Raw genomic sequence first — 20,000 nt, 5'->3', positions numbered from 1 at the left:
GAAAAGTAGGAATGGACTGTGAGATCTTGGGCTCAGCAGCAATTAATTATGGCTGGAAAACTAACTAGTAAATACATTCTAGAGAATGTTCCACAGGAACTATAACTAATGGAAGCCTTTGGATGTCACCATTTCATGTGGTGACAAGAGAGAGGGATGTGTTGTTGGAGCTCAGACATGGTCTCTGGTAGAGTGATGGCCAGTGTGGGGTATGGGGAACAGGCCAAGGTCAGAGGAGGGGCTGGAGATAGAATGAGTCTGTAGCAGAACCAATCATGGATTATAGGAAGGTTTTCCTGGGGTGGTGGTGCCTAAGCCAGGGAAAAGGGGTTTCAGGGCAGTGTGGCAATTAATTGTTAGTCTATAGGGAGAGCTCTGTAGGTAAACAGAGTGTCACGTTTGCTTTGGGAGGGGAATGGGAAAAAGGGAGCTAGCCATGTCTTCCAGTCAGGGTGCTGGAAGATACTGAGATGGGGAGGATAACTTGACCCCAGGACAGTCACAAAGAGCAAGGATGCTGTGGGCTTCAGCAGTCCCTCTGGATATAAGGAGGTAACATGGCCTGACCTCATCAGAAACAATGGCCTTACCTCCCTACCCAGGGTCCTTACTATGAGTCATCAAAAATCCAGCTATCTTCAGCAACGACAGCATTCCAAAGTCAGGAGCAGCTCTACATTGCATGTCAGGAACAGGGAGGAGGAGGTACATGACAGAAATGTGCCAGTTATGTTAGGAAAGTTCTGGCCTCCTCCAGGACTCTTGGGCCTGGGTAACTGTAGCAGTGCCCTACAGGTACCTGCTCTGAAGAACATGTACCCATCTCAGAGTCCAATAAGCTGTTCACTCCACATTCCAAGCCTAAGAGCTCCCCATCTCCAGGTGGTCAGAACAGCTGAAAAGATTAATGGGCTTCCAAGGAGTAAAATCCTTCATCTGACTTACCTTTCCCAAAGAGTCCCTGTGCAACTCAAGAGTCCCTTAAGCAACTCAGCTGGGAACATACAGGTCCTCAGATAGAGCCCCAGGGCTTCAAGCTCAGGGCAAATAGGTCCTTACCTATGAGGACATCAGAGTCTGAGACAAGCACTGGCTACCCCTCCACAAGGGCTGAAAGTGCCCGAGAACCCATGAGGACCCTTTCATATTTTCACTTGACAGTACCTGGGTACATATAGCCCTTTTGATCTGGCCTTTCCTAGCAGCCTTGCCTGACTAGGGCCTAAGAAGCTGACTCATGGTGGGGCTGTGCTGGCTGAAACCAGTGCCTATCCAGACAAACCAGACCCATTCATCTTCTCCAGCAGCTAGCAGGCTGGGTGGCAGAAGTAGAGGACAGAACTCAAATCCGACAGACAGGTACACTCAACTGCTTATGTACTGGAACTTCAGGGAGCAACTGGAACTCCAGTCAGAGAGATGAAGGTACTCAGAATACCATCCTAAACCAAGGTCACCTGGGGTAGGGGTTGAGAGAGACAGATATCAGTTGAAAACTAACATAGCTACCTTGAAGCAGCAGTCTCAGTTTTTCTGGCTCTGTTATTTCCCTTAACCAAGCCTTAACTTCTTGTGCTGACAAGAGAGTGATATTTATCACCCCCTTGTAGGTGGTTAGCATAGCACATTCATAGAGCGCCGGTGGAAGGAACACACTCTGCCCACCTTCCCATGGGTCCACTGCTTGCTCCTGGCATCTCTGAGCCAGTACTTCTGGCTGCTGCTGCTCAGCCAAGCAAAAGGGCCACAGTTCCTGCCCCTCCCCCAGCCTTGCTTAGCTGCTTCTCCTCCTTTCAGTCTTTTCTTCCCTTTGTCCTTCCTAGAGGCCTTCCCTGAACCCCAGGACTTTGGGCCTCTGAAGGGAACCTTATTTCTACAGCTCAGTCACACAGAGAAGATCAACTAGTTTAGTCTTGTTGACCTCTAACATAAAAAGCCAGTGCCTGCCATGTAATAGCTGCTCAATAAATATTTGTTAGATGACCAACTAGGAGACCTGGTGAGAGAAAGGTACGTGGGATTGGGAAAAGATGGGGAAGTCATCTTGTATTTGCCATTTTCTTCTCACATTTTCTAGGTCTCTCCCTTGTCAATGGGCACACACACTTTTCTTGAGAGTTGAAGCTCTATGTTTGGAGCATGAGTGAGAATGTTTCATTGCTCCCCAAAGCATCTGTTCTTCCTCTAGGTGTTCATGACACCCCATAGGGCTCAGAGGAACTAACCTGGAGGGCAAAGGCCATGGAATTAACCGTCTCTATTTTAGCTTCATGAGGGCCTTTTTGCCTTTCTTCTGGGCTTCAAGTTATTTTTTTCCCGTTGGCGATTCTACATCAGAAACCTGGATGGATTTCTGAGCTCTAATTTTGAGAGGATTGTTCTGAACCAAGAGTTTACCCTGAAAAGTGAGAGACCTAGTTCAACCAAGCATGTTGTTTGCTGATAATGGTCAAAGCCTTGTGCTCTGGGGCTAGTTCTAGGGAGACAAATGTGACAAGTTTGGTACATGGCCTTGAGGGAGGAGGAGGACAAGTCCAATGGGGCCTAATGACTCCATTCAGACCCCATGAAGGCCAAAGATGCAACTCCAGGGGATAGCATTTTCCTAGGTAAGGTAAGGTGCACTGCTGGAGAAAATAAATATAATAAATATAATAGCCTCTAGAAGCCCTAAGAAAGGGAAGATTGTATGACCTGGTAGTGCTCTGGATGTTTCCCAAAAGGAAGACCTTAGCTCCTTTGTCATCTGGGTGTAATAGCAGTGTGTCAGCAGAGTCACTAGTGACCTGTGGTTGCTTTGGGCTTTCTCCTGTGTGCCCCATCCTGGTCCCCTCCATCTTCATTTCCCTTGTCCCTACCCTCCTCACCCTGTTCATTCCTCTTTACCTCCTTCCTGACTCCCCTTCCCCTTTTGCTACTCTCCACTTGCTTCCTCCCATCCTCCTCCTCCTCCCATCCCCAGGTATTCTGAGGGCCACAGAAAAACTTTTACACTCAGCCTTGACAAGGAGCCCAGCTGGCCCTCTCCATAGCTCAGTCTATCCCCTGGAACCCTGAACAGCCCAGGCCTGAGCCACTGAGGGCTGCTGGGGATTTAGAGCAGAGCAGTCAGTGGGCACTGGGCAAATCTTATGCAGGAAAGAACAGGAAGTAAGGTGGGAGGGTCAAGCAAGAAGTTGGTGATGGGCATTGATCTGTTGTGCATATGAAGCAAGAGCAGCTACTCTTGACCCCAAATGTATTGCCTTCCTTTCAAATAGGTTTTCAAGTGGATTAAAGAGTCGGTGAGAGCTAGCTGGTGCTTCCCCACCTAACAAAACCTCGAGCTCTGGATGGTCATAATAAGCAGGTCTTGAGGGGGGTGGTCTATCTGGTGAGACATGGGAAGTCAATTTGGCACTCATGAGTGATAAGGCACACTGAATGAAGATGTGCAGAGTAATCCCAGAACCCTGGTCCTTCATTTTTGTCTGAACTAGTCTCTGGGCATCTTCTTTCCTCCTTCTCCGCAGGTGTTCACATTTAGCCTCTTTCCCACCACCACCTTGCCTCACCTCAGCACTAGGATCTTAGGTTGCCACCTGTCCCTAGCTGCAACTGAGTTGAGGCAGCACCTGTGAGGAGGCTGACAGACAAGATGGGTGACATGGCGAACAGTTCCATTGAGTTCCACCCCAAGCCCCAGCAGCAGCGGGAAGTGCCCCATGTGGGTGGCTTTGGATGCACGTTGGCAGAACTACGCAGCCTCATGGAGCTCCGAGGTGCTGAGGCACTGCAGAAGATCCAAGAAGCCTATGGGGATGTCAGCGGGCTGTGCAGGAGGCTGAAGACCTCACCTACTGAGGGTAAGTCCACCAGATTGGACAGGGAAAGGGATAGCCTAGGAACATGGGAGTATTTCTCCCCCTTGGAGCACACTCAGGGCTCTGTGGTGCTGCTGCTATGGCTGCCTTGAATGGCCCAGTTGACCCTTGAAGGACACAGAAACTGGGACCCTGATCACTACCCTTTGCTCAGCCACATTCTCTTGACTGGAAGGTGCTTTGTGCAGGGGGAGATTATGACCCATTGGGCAACTAAATTCTGAGGAATTTAGTTGAGCCCTCATCCACACCTCTGTGATTTGTTATTTTCCACCATACAAGAGGAAAAGAGAGGGAAGGGCATATTAGGGCCACTAAAGGTGGAGGGGCCAAATGGAGACCCTGAACTTCTTTCCAAGAAACAGAGCAGTGCCAACCAACGGAAGAGGAAACCATGGCCTCTGTCTATATATTTGAGTTTCATGTGCTTAAACTTGGGCTCGGTTAAGAGGAACCAGATAAAAGAGGATGCAGTGTGGAAGCCCTCTGGGGCTCAAGTTGAAGAGGTCCTCTCCATGGGAAGGAAGGAGTTGCCTAAGGATTGCTCAGAGACATTTGAGTTTTGAGGGAAAGGCAGACCAAAACTAGGGCCCAGTAGTCACATGGTACCATTAGCAGTAGCGGTGATTGGAACTGGGGTAGGTAGGTGAAGTAGGTGAAGTGCTTGCTGTGCAAACATGAGGTCATGAGTTTGAGTTTTCAGCTTCCCTGTAAAAAGCTGATCATGGAATATGTTCCTGTAGTCACAGCAGTGAGGTGGTAGAGATAAAAAAAAAAAATCTGTGGGGCTTGTGTATCAACAGTCTAGCAAATCAGTGAACTCTAGTTTCAGTGAAAGACTCCGTCACAATTAGGTGGAAAGCAACTGAGGAAGACACTAGACATTTACCTTTGGTCATGAGCATATATGAGCACATGCACACACCCATGCGTAAACACACACACACACACACACACACACACACACACGACGACGACAGCAATAACAGGCTGTCCCAGAGAGGTATGAGCCTGAGGCAGTGCAGGTCTCACACTAGTGAGCCTCTGAATGAAACATGGTACTCTAGAATTTCCAGAGTGGAGATCTGACTGCCATCTTAGGTCCTCAACTCCCTGGTGCTGGGGTCTTCAGTGATGAGACTAGGGTCCTCAAAGAGTTAACTCTAGCCACAGATTTCAGGAGCTGGAATCCTTTCAGGCCCATCTGACACTAGTTTGGCAGGGTTACGGGAGCTAACCCATCCTGATGCCAGGCCTGCTTCCCAGCCAATGCTGATTGATTTTATCAGCTGCCTATTTAGTTGTGGCATTTTGGTGCACCCAGTCCTGCAAGTCCTGGCTACCACCACCTGGATTCCTCCTGCTCCCTGTACCCCCTTTTCTACCCATCACCAGGCCTTGCCCATTCTTGTGCTCACTACCTCTAGACTCCTTGCTCTGCCCTTGCCCAACTCAGAGCCTCTAGGGCACACACCAGATGCTCTTACTCTAGCCTTGCCCTGAGTGGATTAAAGAAAGCATAATCTGTCCATAGGCAGTAGTGCATAGGCTCAAGGGAGCATTAGAGATAGGGGAAGGCAGACCCATGGGCCAGGTTAAGAACTCAAGGTATGATGGTCTCCCTGGGCCATCTGAGTCTTCCTGAACTGAGCTGTAGAACTGCTGCACCAATGAACAACCTATTCAGCCTGCCTACCACACATGTCCTCAAACACACACACACACACACACACACACACACACACACACACACACACTCACCAGCCTGAAGCAGCGTTCTGTCAGAGCAGATGGCTGGGCTCCATGCCAAAGGATCTCTTTCCTTCCTTCTCCTTGCCCACCCCCCCTGAGGACTTAGGACCTCTGAGAAGGATGGGTAGCTATTTAGCCACAAAGGCTCTGGCCTCTCCCAGATCAAAGGAAGCAGATGGGCTTCAGCTGGCAGCACTTCCCTCTGCCTGTCAGGCCTTGTTAAATATTTAAAATGTCAAGGCCTCTGGGAACCTGCCCGATTCTGCCACAGAGCTCCAATACTCATCTGGTGCCTCTAAATGGGGTGGGTATAGAGAAGAGCAGGTGCCCAGGTGGGTGGTTCAGCCCCTGGCAGGCCTCTAAGTCCCCATGGCAGCCCAGGGACCAGCCCTTCTCCCCAGGCTCCTTGGGCCCAGCTGTCTAAGGCAAGAAGCAGGTGACTCTCACCCCCCCATTTCCTTGGCTCAGCAAACCTTGAGCAGGCAGGCTCCTCAGCAGGCCTTCTTAGAGGGAGGAGCAGGCTTAACTGTACTTCCAGCCCCATGCCAATCCCCTGGAGCCCAGAAGGGGCTTGACAGAGGGCAAGGGGGCAAGGTAGATGTATGGCATGTTGGTGGAGGGAACTTTGGCAGTTATTACACCAATCCAGTAATCTCTTAGCCTCTGTAGAGATTCAGAGGATTCCAGAACCCATGCTGAAGAAGGGCCTACCTGCTGCTCAAGAACCTTGGGGTAGGCTGGTAAGGGGGCTCAGGACCATACCCCTGTCTTGTATGCTCTCCACAGGCAGTCCAAAGGAGGGAGCAGATTAGCTGAGAGCCAACACAATGTGCTCCTAATCCAATTCTGATGGCATCTGGCCTTGGCTCTGGGCAAGCAGCCCATATGTGTCCATGCCAACCACCCTGCCTCTGTCCCCATGTCTTGGACTTGCTAGGTGGGCACGTGCTTAGAACCAGAGGGGCCACAGCTAACAGCTTTCTCTACCACACACAAAACATGGCAGTGTGGCAACTGTTAGGACCCCTACTCCCACAAAAAGGCCAGTGCTTCAGGGTCAATCTGAAGGCAGCTGCCAGTGTCAGGCAAAGGAGATAGGGAAGCATTGCAGCAGTAGGAAGGACAATCCAAGGCCAAGGGCAAGGCAGAGGAGGGGAAGGGAGTGAGTTCCTGGGGGAAAGGGCCTAAGGGCCTCACTGGCCTTGGGGACAATCTGGGCATGTGAAGTAGGACAGTCAGGAAGCAGAGTCACATGGTGCCATGGGACTCATGGGCTTTCTAGAAGTTAGAATGGGTCACTTCCCCTCTCTGGGGGCTCCAGGCCAAGGGCAGTGTAAACTCCAAGTGTCCAGGAGCTCAGAGTTCTGGTGCATCCCTTGTAATGTTGCATCTCTCATAGCTCCTGCAGTTGAAGGTGAAAAGGCTTAATCTGGAGGAAAGGCTGCCCCATTCCCACCTTGGTTCTTGTCTCCACCACTACTACCACATAGGCTGAAGCCTCCAAGACACCCTACTGGGAAAGCTGTGGAACTTCAGAAAGAGGCCTTTGGCCCCAGCAGAAATCCGAGCTGCTAGCCCAGGCCAGGTTCAATGAGGCCAGGGAGAGAAAGGCAGGAACAGCTGCAGCCCTTCTGGGTGGGAAGGACACTGTGTGGCTAGATGGTATGGATGTGCCAAGGCTGTGCTGGTTGTGACTTTTGCTAATATTACCTGGATCCCCTTGATTGGTGATCTCCCCACAAATCCACTGAATCCACCTAGGTATTGGTTCACCCACCTACCACCCCCCACCCAGGAAGCCACTAGCTGCTGTCTTAGTTACCATTGGCCATGTAGTCCCTCCTTGGTCCTTGCTGTCCTTCCCCTTGTTGGGTGTTATCACTTCTCTGCAAGCATCTCTCCCAGATAGCTTAGACATGGAAGTGACATCAAACAGAAGGTACATGGCCTGGGCTAGTGTTTCACTAATTGAGACATCCACAGTTCCAAAGCCTCCCTCCCTATGTCTGTTGCATCAGAAAATTGATAACCCCCTTTCCTAGGCTACCATCCCTTCCTCGGGCTAAGTACTCCCTGTGATGTCTGTACTTGGTCTCCATGCTTGATCCTGGGGCATATAGACCAGGCCTGTACCACTCTGCCTACTCTAAGTATCCACTCCAGAGTTCCAGAGGCACAGGCTTTGGTCAGGGAGCCAGAAGCGCCACTCTCATAGCAGCAGCAGCTTAGTCAGGCATGCTTAATAGCAGCAAGGACTAGCTGGTGTCATCTTCTCCTGTGTTTCTGCCACTTTCCTGGGCACTGTGTAGGCCTGGCAGACAACGCCAATGACTTGGAGAAACGCAGGCAGATCTATGGGCAGAACTTCATCCCCCCAAAGCAGCCCAAGACCTTCCTGCAGCTGGTGTGGGAAGCCCTGCAGGATGTGACTCTCATCATCCTGGAGGTGGCTGCTATCGTCTCCCTGGGCCTCTCCTTCTATGCACCACCTGGTGAGGAAAGTGAAGGTAAGGGATAAAGGCTCTGGGCTTGGAAGAGGTCCTAGCTCTTGGATCCCATGACTTCACCTCTCCTTCCTTTCTGTTCTCCTTCATCTTTGGACACAGCCTGTGGGAATGTGTCTGGTGGGGCAGAGGATGAAGGAGAGGCCGAGGCTGGCTGGATTGAGGGGGCTGCCATCCTACTCTCTGTCATCTGTGTGGTGCTGGTCACAGCCTTCAATGACTGGAGCAAGGAAAAGCAGTTCCGAGGTCTTCAGAGCCGTATTGAGCAGGAGCAGAAGTTTACTGTTATCCGAAATGGGCAGCTCCTCCAGGTCCCTGTGGCAGCCCTGGTGGTAGGGGACATTGCCCAGGTCAAATATGGTAAGTGTGTCCATCTTCATCTGCTCTGCCAAGAAAGCATGAATACGATTTCTGGAAAGGGTGACCTACAGGAACCTCTCCCAAGCTCAGACTGCCTCCCCAGTAGTCTGTGTGTTTTCACCCAAGAGGGCCTGAGATTGGTGCATAGGGGCTGTGAGGAGGGACAGAAAAGGAGTTTGAGACACAACAGTGCCCACACTGGCCTCATAGCCTCTGAGGAGGTCTTCTCCCACTACTTCAGGATACAACCATTGTCCCTGTTCCATGATCCCCCTCAAAGGAGGAGGCTGAAAGAAGAGAGTTCCCTAGAACTTTCCCAGATGACAGGACCTCCCCTGGGAAAGGTGGGGAAAAGCAAAGTTGGGGAAGTCCCATGAACCCATAGCCTCTGGTTCTGGCCTGGGATGGCCTATAGGAGATCTTCTGCCTGCCGATGGTGTGCTCATCCAAGGCAATGACCTCAAGATCGATGAGAGCTCCCTGACCGGCGAGTCGGACCATGTGCGCAAATCAGCAGACAAAGATCCTATGCTGCTCTCAGGTGAGGGACACCTGCCCAACTAGCCAAGTGTAAGGTCACTTTGAAAGCCATTTGGCTCAACATCCCTAGATAAGTCATCCTGCTGGACTTGCCTTAGCTAGGGTCTCCCTGAATAGCCTTTTTTTGTTGGGAAGTCTGAGAACGCTACCCAGTGCCATGCCAGAGCAGGTTACTGAAGGCCTGGTGATATGATTCCAGCCATAGGGCAAAGAAATGAGCCTTCCCTGCTCAAGAGGGCCCTTGGTATCATAAATGTGACATCCCAAAGGGAGGACTTTCTGGGGTCAGTATTGTGTTCCTTCCACATCTAGACTAGAAATGACCCAGTGAATGCTTTGTTCTTTTTCTAGAAGGTTCTCATTCAGCCCACGTTTATCTTAATGGGAAATGGACAGAAAAGCCTAGATGTAGGGGCCAACAGTCACACTGACTTCTGCAACACATGTACCTGCCTCAGGGAAACCCCAACAGCTAGCCTATGGCTGCTGAGTATGTCCTACCAGGCTGTACAAATCTCTAGCATAGTTCCTCTGTGTTTCTGTGACAGGCACTCATGTCATGGAAGGTTCTGGAAGAATGGTGGTAACAGCTGTTGGTGTGAACTCCCAGACAGGCATCATCTTTACATTGCTTGGGGCAGGTGGAGAGGAGGAGGAGAAAAAAGACAAGAAAGGTAAGGCAGCCATGACTTCCAATGTATAGCAAAGATGAGGCAGTTTCTTCTATGTCTCTGTTCTTGCATGCTGGTTTCTCTGGTTTTTCTTAGGGATCCTTCTGGTATTTTTCCATAAGAGCCAGCAGGAAATGACTCCTGTATAGGAACATCTTTCCTTAGACATCTATTCCCTGACAGCTTTGGTACATCTGTCCCTGGGGTGGAGTGTGGTCACAGAAATGTAACCTCTTACCTAACTTTGAAAGATGCTGCTAGAAGCTGAGCAGTGGTGGCACACACCTTTAATCCCAACACTCAGGAGGTAGAGACAGGTGGAACTCTGTGAGTTTGAGGCCAGCCTGGTCTACAGAGTAAGTTCCAGGACAGCTGGGGCTACACAAAGAAACCCTGTCTCAAAAAAAAAAAAAAAAAAAAACAGAAAAAAAGTTGCTGCTATGGTCTTCACCCACCCTCAAGGTGCTCAGCTCCCACACACAAGATCTTGGGTGGGGAGTATCACAAAGTCCAAAGTGGAAGTCTCCTGAGCAGATAGGAAAAGGTCTCAAACTGATAGCCAGGACCAGATGGTGCCGGGTGGGGTTGAAAAAGGTAGGCTCTCCAGAAAGTGGTAACCCTGCCCTGGGGACAGTAATGGGTAGAAACAGGATTTTAGAGAGTCTACCTTTCTTATGGCCCTGTGCTACTATACTGCCTTCTCCCAGTCATGGCACTTAAAACCATGGAATTACAGAGTTTCTCTATACCAGGCCCTGGTCCTCTGTGACTCAGGTATACACCATAGCTCTGGTGAGCAATCTGTCTTCAGTTCTTTCCCACAGTCCCAGGTGACTAGGGAGCAGACATTTCCAGATGAATGCCTGTCCATCTTAGAGGACCTGGAGCCAGAAAAATTGGTGTCAGACTAAACAGGGACAGACCAGCATGAGGAAGGACAAGTTAGTAGTCCTAACCTTAGGTCACCTCTTAAATCCCCCTGTCCCTAAGGCCAGAGAGACATGAGCAGGCAGGGCTGCTATCATCAAACAACTTCCATTATCCTTATCCTTGTTTCCTGGCAGTCTGGTCCTGCACCTCCCTATATGAGCACCTCCCTGCTTTTGGTAGGTAGGCCAGGACTTCTTATACCTGCACCAAGCCCCCCCTATCTCCACTGAGCTCCTCCAATGTTATCCCATAACACACACACACACACACACACACACACGCACAAAGTGTGTGTGATATTTTATTTATTTACATTTCAAATGTTATCCCCCTTCCCAGTTTCCCCTCTGCAAACCCCCTATCCCATCTCCCATCCCCCCTGCTTCTATGAGGGAGCTCCATCTCACTGTCCTAACATTCTCCAACACTGGGCAATTTTAATGTGTGCTCCACGAATGCACAAACAAGTTCAGCTGGGCTTACTTTGATAGATGATCTTGCTTGGTGCCCTCTTGGTTCTGCTTGGTTGACAGGGAGCCCTTCAAACATAAGGCCCTCTAGGAAATCCACCCCCTCCCCTTGAAGCCAGGGGTCTCTCCCTTGAACTGCCATATCTACACTTTCCTGGTGTTCCCTGTATATCTTTTCCAAGCTCCTGAGCTCCTGCTGTCACTTAAATATTCTTCACAGCTTGGTCCTAGGCCTCTCTCCTCTTTGAACTTGATTATTCTTCATCTAGATATCCCCACACAGGCTATTTGCACTTCTACAATACTCCTAGGTTGTGAGACCTAGGAAGTCAGAGTGGACCAGCTTCCTGGAGGAGTACCCTGAGGGGCTGGGGGGAACAGCATCTATCTCTTCCTGTGTTTCCCTCTTCTACTGTCTCACTCCTGTGGTTCTGTCAACTCATTGGTCATGCTCTGAAGTTGCTCCCTGTCAGTCTGCCACCCTTATTCTCTATTCTTGTCTCTTAAAATAATTCCTATATACCCTTTTCTTCCAGAGTCACTCCCTCCCCTTCCATGGTCTGCTTTATTCCAAGCTACCTTTATTAGTGATGCTCACTCCAAACCTCCCTTCCTCCATCCTTTGGAGCCCATGCTTTCTCCCTCTGCAGGTTGGCATTGTAGTCAACCTTCTCTTAGATGTCTACAGGTCTACAGCTTCCTCATTGTGTCCTGCTGTCATTTCATTGTCCTTCTGTATCCATTAGTATCTCTCTTCTACTCTTGGAAGTCTGTCTCCTTCATGAGATGCCTCTGTGGTTAAGAGCACTTTGCTTCCCAGCACCTTATTGGGCTGTAACTACCTGCAATTGCAGCTCCAGAGGCCCCAATGTCCTCTCCTGGCCTCCACTGGCATGAACAGATACACACACACACACACACACACACACACACACACAGAGAGAGAGAGAGAGAGAGAGAGAGAGAGAGAGAGAGAGAGAGAGAGTAAATAAGACATGAACATACAAATAAATAAATAAATAAATAAATAAATAAATAAATAAAACAAATCTCCCTCACCTCTACACTACTCCAAACATGAACAGAGGGTCCGATGTATGCCATACTTCTGGTTAGAAGAGTCTCTCTCATTCCTGGGACCCCAGACCCAATGTGTCCCATTGTCTAGAAGCTATCTGACACCCAGTCTGTCCTTTGAGTTTCTAGTGACATAAGCTACTAGATGGGAATTAATCCTATGTTGGCAGATTCCTCCCTAAATGGGAGCTAGGGCAGATGTGTCTCCCAGATAAATTCCTCTAACTGCCACTGAAGCTGTGTAGCCCTCAGAAAGAGTGACTGTCACTGTGGATTGTATCAAACCTGAGACTTCAAACAGAGCCACCTGGAGTCCAGTCTTTGCACCATTTCACTAGTGCTGCTATATGCCCAATGCTTAAGCCTCCTCTGCACAGTGGCCCTGGACCTAAAATTTGAATATGCCCAACAAGTCCCTGAAACAGACAGAGCCCGTATCTTATTAAAACATACATACCTTCTATTAGTGGCCTCAGAGAAGAGTAGAAGGGTTGGATTGGTCCAGGGCTTGGGAGTTAACCTCCTGTTGGGCACAAAAGATCAGACATTTAAAGGAGAGGACCCACTTAGGGCAGTGGGCCTTCCAGAAACTATCCACAGATACTTTACCTGACCTGGGGTCTATTCAGGACTGGCTTTAGAAACTCAGTTGAGGGGCCTGGAAAGAATAGAACATCAAGAAAGCCCTTCCTTAGGTAAGGTCAGAGCCACCAGCAATTGGGCATCTCCTTCCCTCCTCTACCTTATATAGCCACAAATTGCTATATGTGTCCAAGCTCTTCCTATTCTTCTGAGTTTCTATGTATGTCATGGCCACACAGGTGTTCTCAAGTCTCTCCGTGTCTGTCATTCCTCTTCCATTATAGGCAAGCAGCAGGATGGGGCGATGGACAGTAGCCAAACCAGAGGTAATGTGTGTATGTGTGCATGGCTCAGCACAGCTGAGGAGCTTGGGGGAGGAGGGGGACAAAGGGGAATGGGGAGGGACCACCTGCTACCAGGGCAGAAGCAGCACCTAAAGACAGGTGAGTGGGCCCCAAAGTCCCATACTGGCTTGTCAGTGAAGAGGACACCCTTGGAGGCTGCTTCAGTTTCTACCAAACACTGCTTTCCTGAAGTCTAGATGAGCCACCCGGAAAACAGCTGGTCAGTGCCAAGCCAAGCTCAGGCATGGTTTGAGCTTGTCCACAAATGAAAATTATCCATGAATGGACACTCTGGGACCACTTCAGCCAGATGATGAATCTGAGGCATAGAGAGGGTAACTTGTCAAAATCCCTGGGTGCTAGTCCTGTGAGTATGTCAGGTAAGAGGAATCAGCTGGAGCCTGGAAGATAACTGAGATTGGTAGGGCTTTGGGTAGAGGAGGCATTCTGATGGCTGGGACCCTTGCTTGGTGGGATAACAATAGGCAGAGACTCAAAGCTAGAGTGACACAGCTAGACAGGGCCAGACATGTCCTCAAGGCTGTTAGGAGGAAGGAGCTCTGGTAAGTGGCTTTGAGTTACCAGATGAGGTGAAGGGATACATAATGAGAGAGAAAAAACAGGGGAAACCTGCACAACTACTAGGTCAGGCAACAGTTTCCTTAGGAAGAGTGGAGGAAGTAGGTCCAGGTGGTATGATTACTTTTAGCATCCATGTTACCACCACAAAAGCAGCAAGAATGAAAATTGAGGGGCCTAAAAAGAAGGAATGAGGGGAACCCCTGATCCAAGAGGTGGGTAGGGAAAGATCAAGACAGAGCAAGCTTGCCTGAGAACACTTGGGAGGAGGCGATCTGAGCAGGAGTGTCTGGGCTAAAAGGAGTGTATACTAGGGCTCCTTGGTGTCCCTGAGGGGAAAGTGGGGGTGGTTTGGACATTTGTGATCAAATGAGTCAGAGTTTGGTTCTAGAACATTCCTTGGCCCAACCACAGGACTTCTCTCAGGTATTGAGATTTGGGGCATTTCAGGACTGGCCACCATGCCTGTGCACAAGTTCCTTGTGTTGGTGTCTGTCCACCCTTCCCACAAAAGAGCCATCTCTCTGTCACCTAGGACAATGCTGCAGTTACCTGCCTACCTCAGGAGGGCCTGGGCTTAGGATGCAACAGAGGAAGGCCTACAGATTTCCTTTGCAAAACTTGACATTAAAAGTACTCCATCAAATCCCATATGATGGGACATGTATTTCCTTGTGATAGCCCTTTGTAGTCCCTTTACCCCTGCTAGGCCCTAACATCATCCAAGGGTTTCCTTTATGTACAGCTAAGAAGCAGGATGGGGCTGTTGCCATGGAAATGCAGCCCCTGAAAAGCGCCGAGGGTGGGGAAATGGAGGAGCGGGAAAAGAAGAAAGCCAACGTACCCAAGAAGGAGAAGTCAGTCCTGCAAGGGAAGCTCACAAAACTGGCTGTGCAGATTGGAAAAGCAGGTAGGTTCAGCCAGAGGCAGCAGGGCAGGAGCCTGGAGGACACTGGGCTCCTGGAAGTAGTATCAGTTCCAGATGCTGTGAATGCAATGAACAGAATATTGTCCTGGCCCTAAGGCAAGTTCATGTGCAAAGAGGTAGATAGTATTCTAGAAGAATGTGGCATATACTGTAGGGCCAGAGGTGCAGGCCAGAGTCAAGCATGACTGTCAAGTTCTGGTTTACTACCCTCTACCCCAGTGTGACCTAAGTTACACATTCACATATTACCTAGCAGACTCCCTGACTCAAGGCTTCTGGCCATATCACAGTCAAGAGACAGCTAACTTTATCAAGAGTCTGCTGTCCAAAGAACTCACAGCAGGAATGAGGAGGCAGGAACTGAAACAAACTGTGGAGGACTTCTGCTTACTGGCTTCTTCTCCATGACTTGCTCAGCTTGCTATTTTATATTCCCCAAGACTACCTGCCTATTGATGGTACTGCCCGTGGTGGCTGCACCCTACTCCCCTCTTCAATCTTTAATCACGAAAATGTCCCATAGGCTTGCCTATAGGCCAATCTGATGGGTTCATTTTCTTTCTTTAGGTCCCCCCTCCCAGATAACACTAGCTTGTGTTAAGTTAACAAAAAACTAACCATCACACTGTATCTTACAAAGTTTATGAAAGGAATTGAAATCACATTTGTTAAGCATTAAACAATTTATATACAACTCAAAAAAAAATAGAGTCTGCCGTCCAGAGCCTCAACACCTGAAGATGGCTAGCCCCTCACAGATGTGCATCTCATACCCTCAGCTTTCTTCTCTTTATGTCACACTGTCCTGGGAAAACTGGAATAAAGGCTACCTTAGAACCTCTCATTCCATAGAGTCATCCCTTGAGTTGTTTATCTCAAAGATGGCTCAAATCCATCAAACCCTTGCAAAGGCCCTGGCTGGGCTCAAGCCAGCCATGACTTCATTACCCTCAACTTTTCTTTCCTCCTTTTCTCCCCCTCTTGTACCATGGCTGGACAGGATTGGTGATGTCTGCTATCACTGTCATTATTCTGGTCCTCTACTTTGTGATTGAGACCTTTGTCGTGGATGGCCGGGTATGGCTGGCAGAGTGCACACCAGTGTATGTGCAATACTTCGTGAAGTTCTTCATTATTGGAGTCACTGTGTTGGTTGTGGCTGTCCCTGAGGGCCTGCCTCTTGCTGTTACTATCTCTTTGGCTTACTCTGTCAAGGTAATAATACTACTACATATAATTAATTCCATTACACAGACCCCAAAACTGGAGTGGGATGTCATTGGGGACTAGGGAAGGCTGGAGATGCCTTTGGAAGGAGGGAAGGTACTAGGTGAGATAGACTTTACTACTACATCCTAGCAGAGGGTCCCACTGTACTCACCTAACCCTTAGATACAGTGAAGGGAGCAGAAAACAAGCTGAGAAGCCTCAGAAAAGGTTCTGTGACACTGAGAGATAGTGGGTGAGTAAAGAAGAACCAGTCGAGTGTGGAGGGAAACAGAGGTAGCAGGAAATTGAAGAGGGAGCTCTGAAAGATAATTTCCAAGTCAGCTGTGCTCACTGTTCCCTGTCTGATGGCAGTTGTTGGATCTTACATTCCTACTCTCTCAATTTGACTACCACCCAGCCCAGAGATGACCAACATCACCAAACAGACTGTTGTTAGTGTTACCTACTCACATTGCCTTTATCCTTATGAGTAAACAACTGAAGCGTCTCCCACACCATCTTTGCCCATTACAGAAAATGATGAAGGACAATAACCTGGTACGCCACCTGGATGCCTGTGAGACCATGGGCAATGCCACAGCCATCTGTTCTGACAAGACGGGCACACTCACCACCAACCGCATGACAGTGGTCCAGTCTTACCTAGGAGACACCCACTACAAAGAGATTCCAGCTCCCAGTGCCCTGACACCCAAGATCCTTGACCTTCTGGTTCACGCCATCTCCATCAACAGTGCCTACACCACCAAAATTCTAGTGAGCATGGCTAGGAGGGCAAATGAGAGAAGGGGGAAGGGCTGGTGGCATGGCTTAAACTTCCCTGAGAGGTTCATTAGGTCCACTTGTAAATTTCTAGTTGCTGGGAAATTAACTGAGTGGTATTGGTAAAGAATTTGCCTACTGTACATGAAGCTCTGGGTTTGCCCCACCATACTATAATAGGAAACACAGAGCAGAGGAGAAAAGCAAAGACCAAGGTTGAGGAGATGGCTCAGTCAATAAAGTGCTTGCCTTACAAGCATGAAGATTTGTTGAGTTCACTCACCAGAATCTATGTTTATTAAAAAAAAAAAAAAGCAAGAACTTTTGACAAAGTACTCTTACTGTTGGGTGGGGCAGGTGGGCTCTAGACATCCTTTCCAAGAATGTTAAATAATGGAAAACCTATAAAGAGCCACTTTGCAGACAGGGCATAGCTTGTGTAGTCAACATGGGTGCCCTCCCTGTGTTCCATGCCACCACCCTCTAGTTATACAATGGCCAAGACTGAATGAGAACCTTGACCTTAGGGTTGGAACAGAAGGTACTCTGGGTCCTAATGCCAAGCTGACTGTTCTTGCCTATAGCCTCCAGAGAAAGAAGGCGCTCTCCCACGTCAAGTGGGCAACAAAACAGAGTGTGCTCTGCTTGGCTTCGTCTTGGACCTGAAATGCGACTTTCAGCCTGTACGGGAGCAGATACCAGAAGATCAGCTTTACAAAGTGTATACCTTCAACTCAGTTCGCAAGTCCATGAGCACAGTTATCCGAATGCCTGATGGTGGCTTCCGCCTCTTCAGCAAGGGAGCCTCAGAGATCCTGCTCAAAAAGTAAGTGTATAATAGGAAGAAGGATCCAATGTCAGGTGATTGGGGGCTAGCTAGCATTTCATTCACCCATTTGTCTGTTGTCAGACACCTGGATTGTTCCGACATTTGGGCTCTTGGTCATTCAAGTACAGGTTTGGGTACGCATTCTTAACTTTATAGGGCATACACTGTCAGTCACCTCCTTTCTGTTACTAGAATACTTGAGCTGGGGGTGGGGAGCGGAAGGGCCTACGTGTATTCGCGTGGGCGTGGATCTCTGTTGGGCTAAGTTGTGAGTCCTTGTGAGTCTTCTGTTCTTTGAGGGTGCCTCAAGGAGGCGCACCTCTGGAGAGAAGCAAAAGCATGCAAAGGAAGTTCAGCTGAGTAGTTTCTGTGCACAGGTCGGGCAGGCCGCTATGGGGCCCCGCCCAGTGGGGGGAGTCCCCACTCAGCCTGAGGTTCTGTGAGGTGGGCAGGGCTCTCGGGTAGGGATCCCCAGTCCGGGAGGTGGCCAGGGTCTGATTGGCCTCAATCCTGAGGGTCTCAGATGCGACTGGGACCACAGCAGAATGGAGGCGGGAGCGCACAGCATGCAACCAGCCTGGGCACTGAGAGACAGAGGGCCCTGGCAGCACCCTGTGGGAAGTGCTCACTTGCTATACTCACTTAGCTTGGAATGACTGCTTGTTGAAGAGGCAGTCCCTGTGACTGGAATGCAGAGAGGTCCTCCACGATGGCAGCATGACAGTAGGCCCCAATAACATGAGAAAGTCCGGGGTTCCAAGAGCTTTAGTGACATGGTGTGTGGTAGATGGTCTGGATGCACCCCCCCACCCCCCTACACCCCACCCCACCCCTTTAGGTCAAGGCGGGCCTGACCTAAATAGGAGGGAAAAGGGGAGGAGGGTCACTTAATTAGCAACGCCCTCTGGCCTTTAGGTAACTCATTAATATGGAAATCTCTCGAGGAGAGGCTGAAGCCTGTAGTCACGCCCCTCTACCTGTAGCCCTAAGTGACAGCAAGGTGCAGGTCAAATGGAGGTCTTAGACCGTGAGTCAAGAGTCTGGAATCCGGGGGCGTGGTGAGATATGTGCTGTCCCTACACAGGCAATGGACACCTGTTGAGTCTCCAGCTATCTCAAAACCAGTGCTCTACTGGAGACCAAATCATCGTTTCATGGTCCTACAGAGCTGAGCACAGTGATAAACAACTCTCTTCCCAGCTGCTTCAAATGATGCGGCAAGAAAATGTACAGAATCTAGGACTTTGAGGCCAATCTAAGAAACTTAAGGAGGCCCTGTCCTCCCACTACCACCAAAAAAGAAAAAAATTAAACTCCTAGAATATTTATTTAGCAGGGCAGTGGTAGCAACACAAATTTAATACCAGCATTCAGAAGGCAGATCTGAGGATCTCTGAGTTCAAGGCCAGCCTGGTCTATGGATTGAATTTCACTATAGTCAGGGTTACACAGAGAAACCTTGTCTCATAAACCCTCCAATTTTTTTTAAAGATTTATTTGAACTTATAATGTTAAGGGTTTCTGCCCATAGTCAGTTGTACCACCTCCCAGTGGCACAAAGCTGGAGACCAAACATTTAACACATATGCTTTTTGGAGGTCATTCTAGATTCAGAGTGACATTCCATCCCTGATCCTCAAAGGTCCAAATCCATCTCGTGATGAAAAATGTACTCAGTCCACTCCCAAGATTCTTTAATGTCTTAACTATTCCAGAAGTCAATATTCAAAGTCTCACACTTAGTGTCAAATCCCTATAAAATTAAAAAACAACTTATTTGCTTTTAACATACAATGGCACAAATATTCCCATTCTGAAAGGCAAGAATGGATTCACAGCAAGTGCAGATTCAACCAAAGCAAGACAAAAAGCCAGCATAACATTAAATCATGTAGCTCCATGCCCAATGACATCTACCTCTCTGCTCTTGCTACCCCCTCTCTTGGGCTGGCTTTCTGCATCTTTCTTCAGGAGAAGTTACATAGTCTAGGCATCTCCAGCTTCCTTCCATCTCTACTGCAGCTTCAGCTTCACCCTCACAGCTGTGTGTACTACCTAGAGGTATCCTGACATGACCATACATCTATCTCCTGGCTCCCCAGGCTTTCTTTTAAAATCTGGGTGGAAGTATCTCCAAGCCTGCAACTCTTAAATTCTGAACATCTGCAAAATCATCACACAGAGGATACCAAGACCAACCACTAGCTTGAGCTACATATGGGCCCACGTGAACCATGGCCGCAGTGGCTTCAAAGTCCCTTGCTAGATAAATAAATGGGACAATCCCAGAGAAATAGTTCACTAGACAGATTGGGACAAGCAGAGTATCCTGGAGCTGTCCTCTCAAAAGACTCTGCCCTACGTAGTCTTTGAAAACAACTTGTATTTTTACATCCCTGAACTAATTTCTGAGATTCTTTCCAGGCATCATTCTTATTATATTATTATATTGGTACAATGCTTGGCCTTCTAAAGTGGCAATATCATTCAGGAACATGCTTCTTGGCTGGAACTTTATAGCACCCACCTCTCTCTCTCTCTCTCTCTCTCTCTCTCTCTCTCTCTCTCTCTCTCTCTCT

General features: G+C 49.0%; 1 protein-coding gene across 1 annotated transcript in view; it reads left to right on the top strand.

Moving 5' to 3' along the window:
- The first annotated feature begins 3,541 nt into the window (after nucleotides 1–3,541).
- Nucleotides 3,542–20,000, top strand: part of Atp2b3 (ATPase plasma membrane Ca2+ transporting 3) — a 48,104-nt gene continuing 31,645 nt past the window's right edge. The window contains exons 1-10 of the mRNA XM_028785304.1: nucleotides 3,542–3,845; nucleotides 7,925–8,122; nucleotides 8,222–8,479; nucleotides 8,895–9,020; nucleotides 9,568–9,693; nucleotides 13,034–13,075; nucleotides 14,418–14,582; nucleotides 15,601–15,815; nucleotides 16,344–16,586; nucleotides 17,177–17,418. Of these exons, the coding sequence (XP_028641137.1) occupies nucleotides 3,638–3,845; nucleotides 7,925–8,122; nucleotides 8,222–8,479; nucleotides 8,895–9,020; nucleotides 9,568–9,693; nucleotides 13,034–13,075; nucleotides 14,418–14,582; nucleotides 15,601–15,815; nucleotides 16,344–16,586; nucleotides 17,177–17,418 (1,823 nt within the window). The 5' untranslated portion in view covers nucleotides 3,542–3,637. The remainder of the gene's footprint in view (nucleotides 3,846–7,924; nucleotides 8,123–8,221; nucleotides 8,480–8,894; nucleotides 9,021–9,567; nucleotides 9,694–13,033; nucleotides 13,076–14,417; nucleotides 14,583–15,600; nucleotides 15,816–16,343; nucleotides 16,587–17,176; nucleotides 17,419–20,000) is intronic.

The sequence above is a fragment of the Grammomys surdaster genome, unplaced genomic scaffold, assembly GCF_004785775.1.
Source record: "Grammomys surdaster isolate TR1022 unplaced genomic scaffold, NIH_TR_1.0 125179, whole genome shotgun sequence".
NCBI lineage: Eukaryota > Metazoa > Chordata > Mammalia > Rodentia > Muridae > Grammomys > Grammomys surdaster.
Note: the sequence above shows the minus strand (reverse complement) of the source record. Positions and strands in the feature narration are given on the sequence as shown.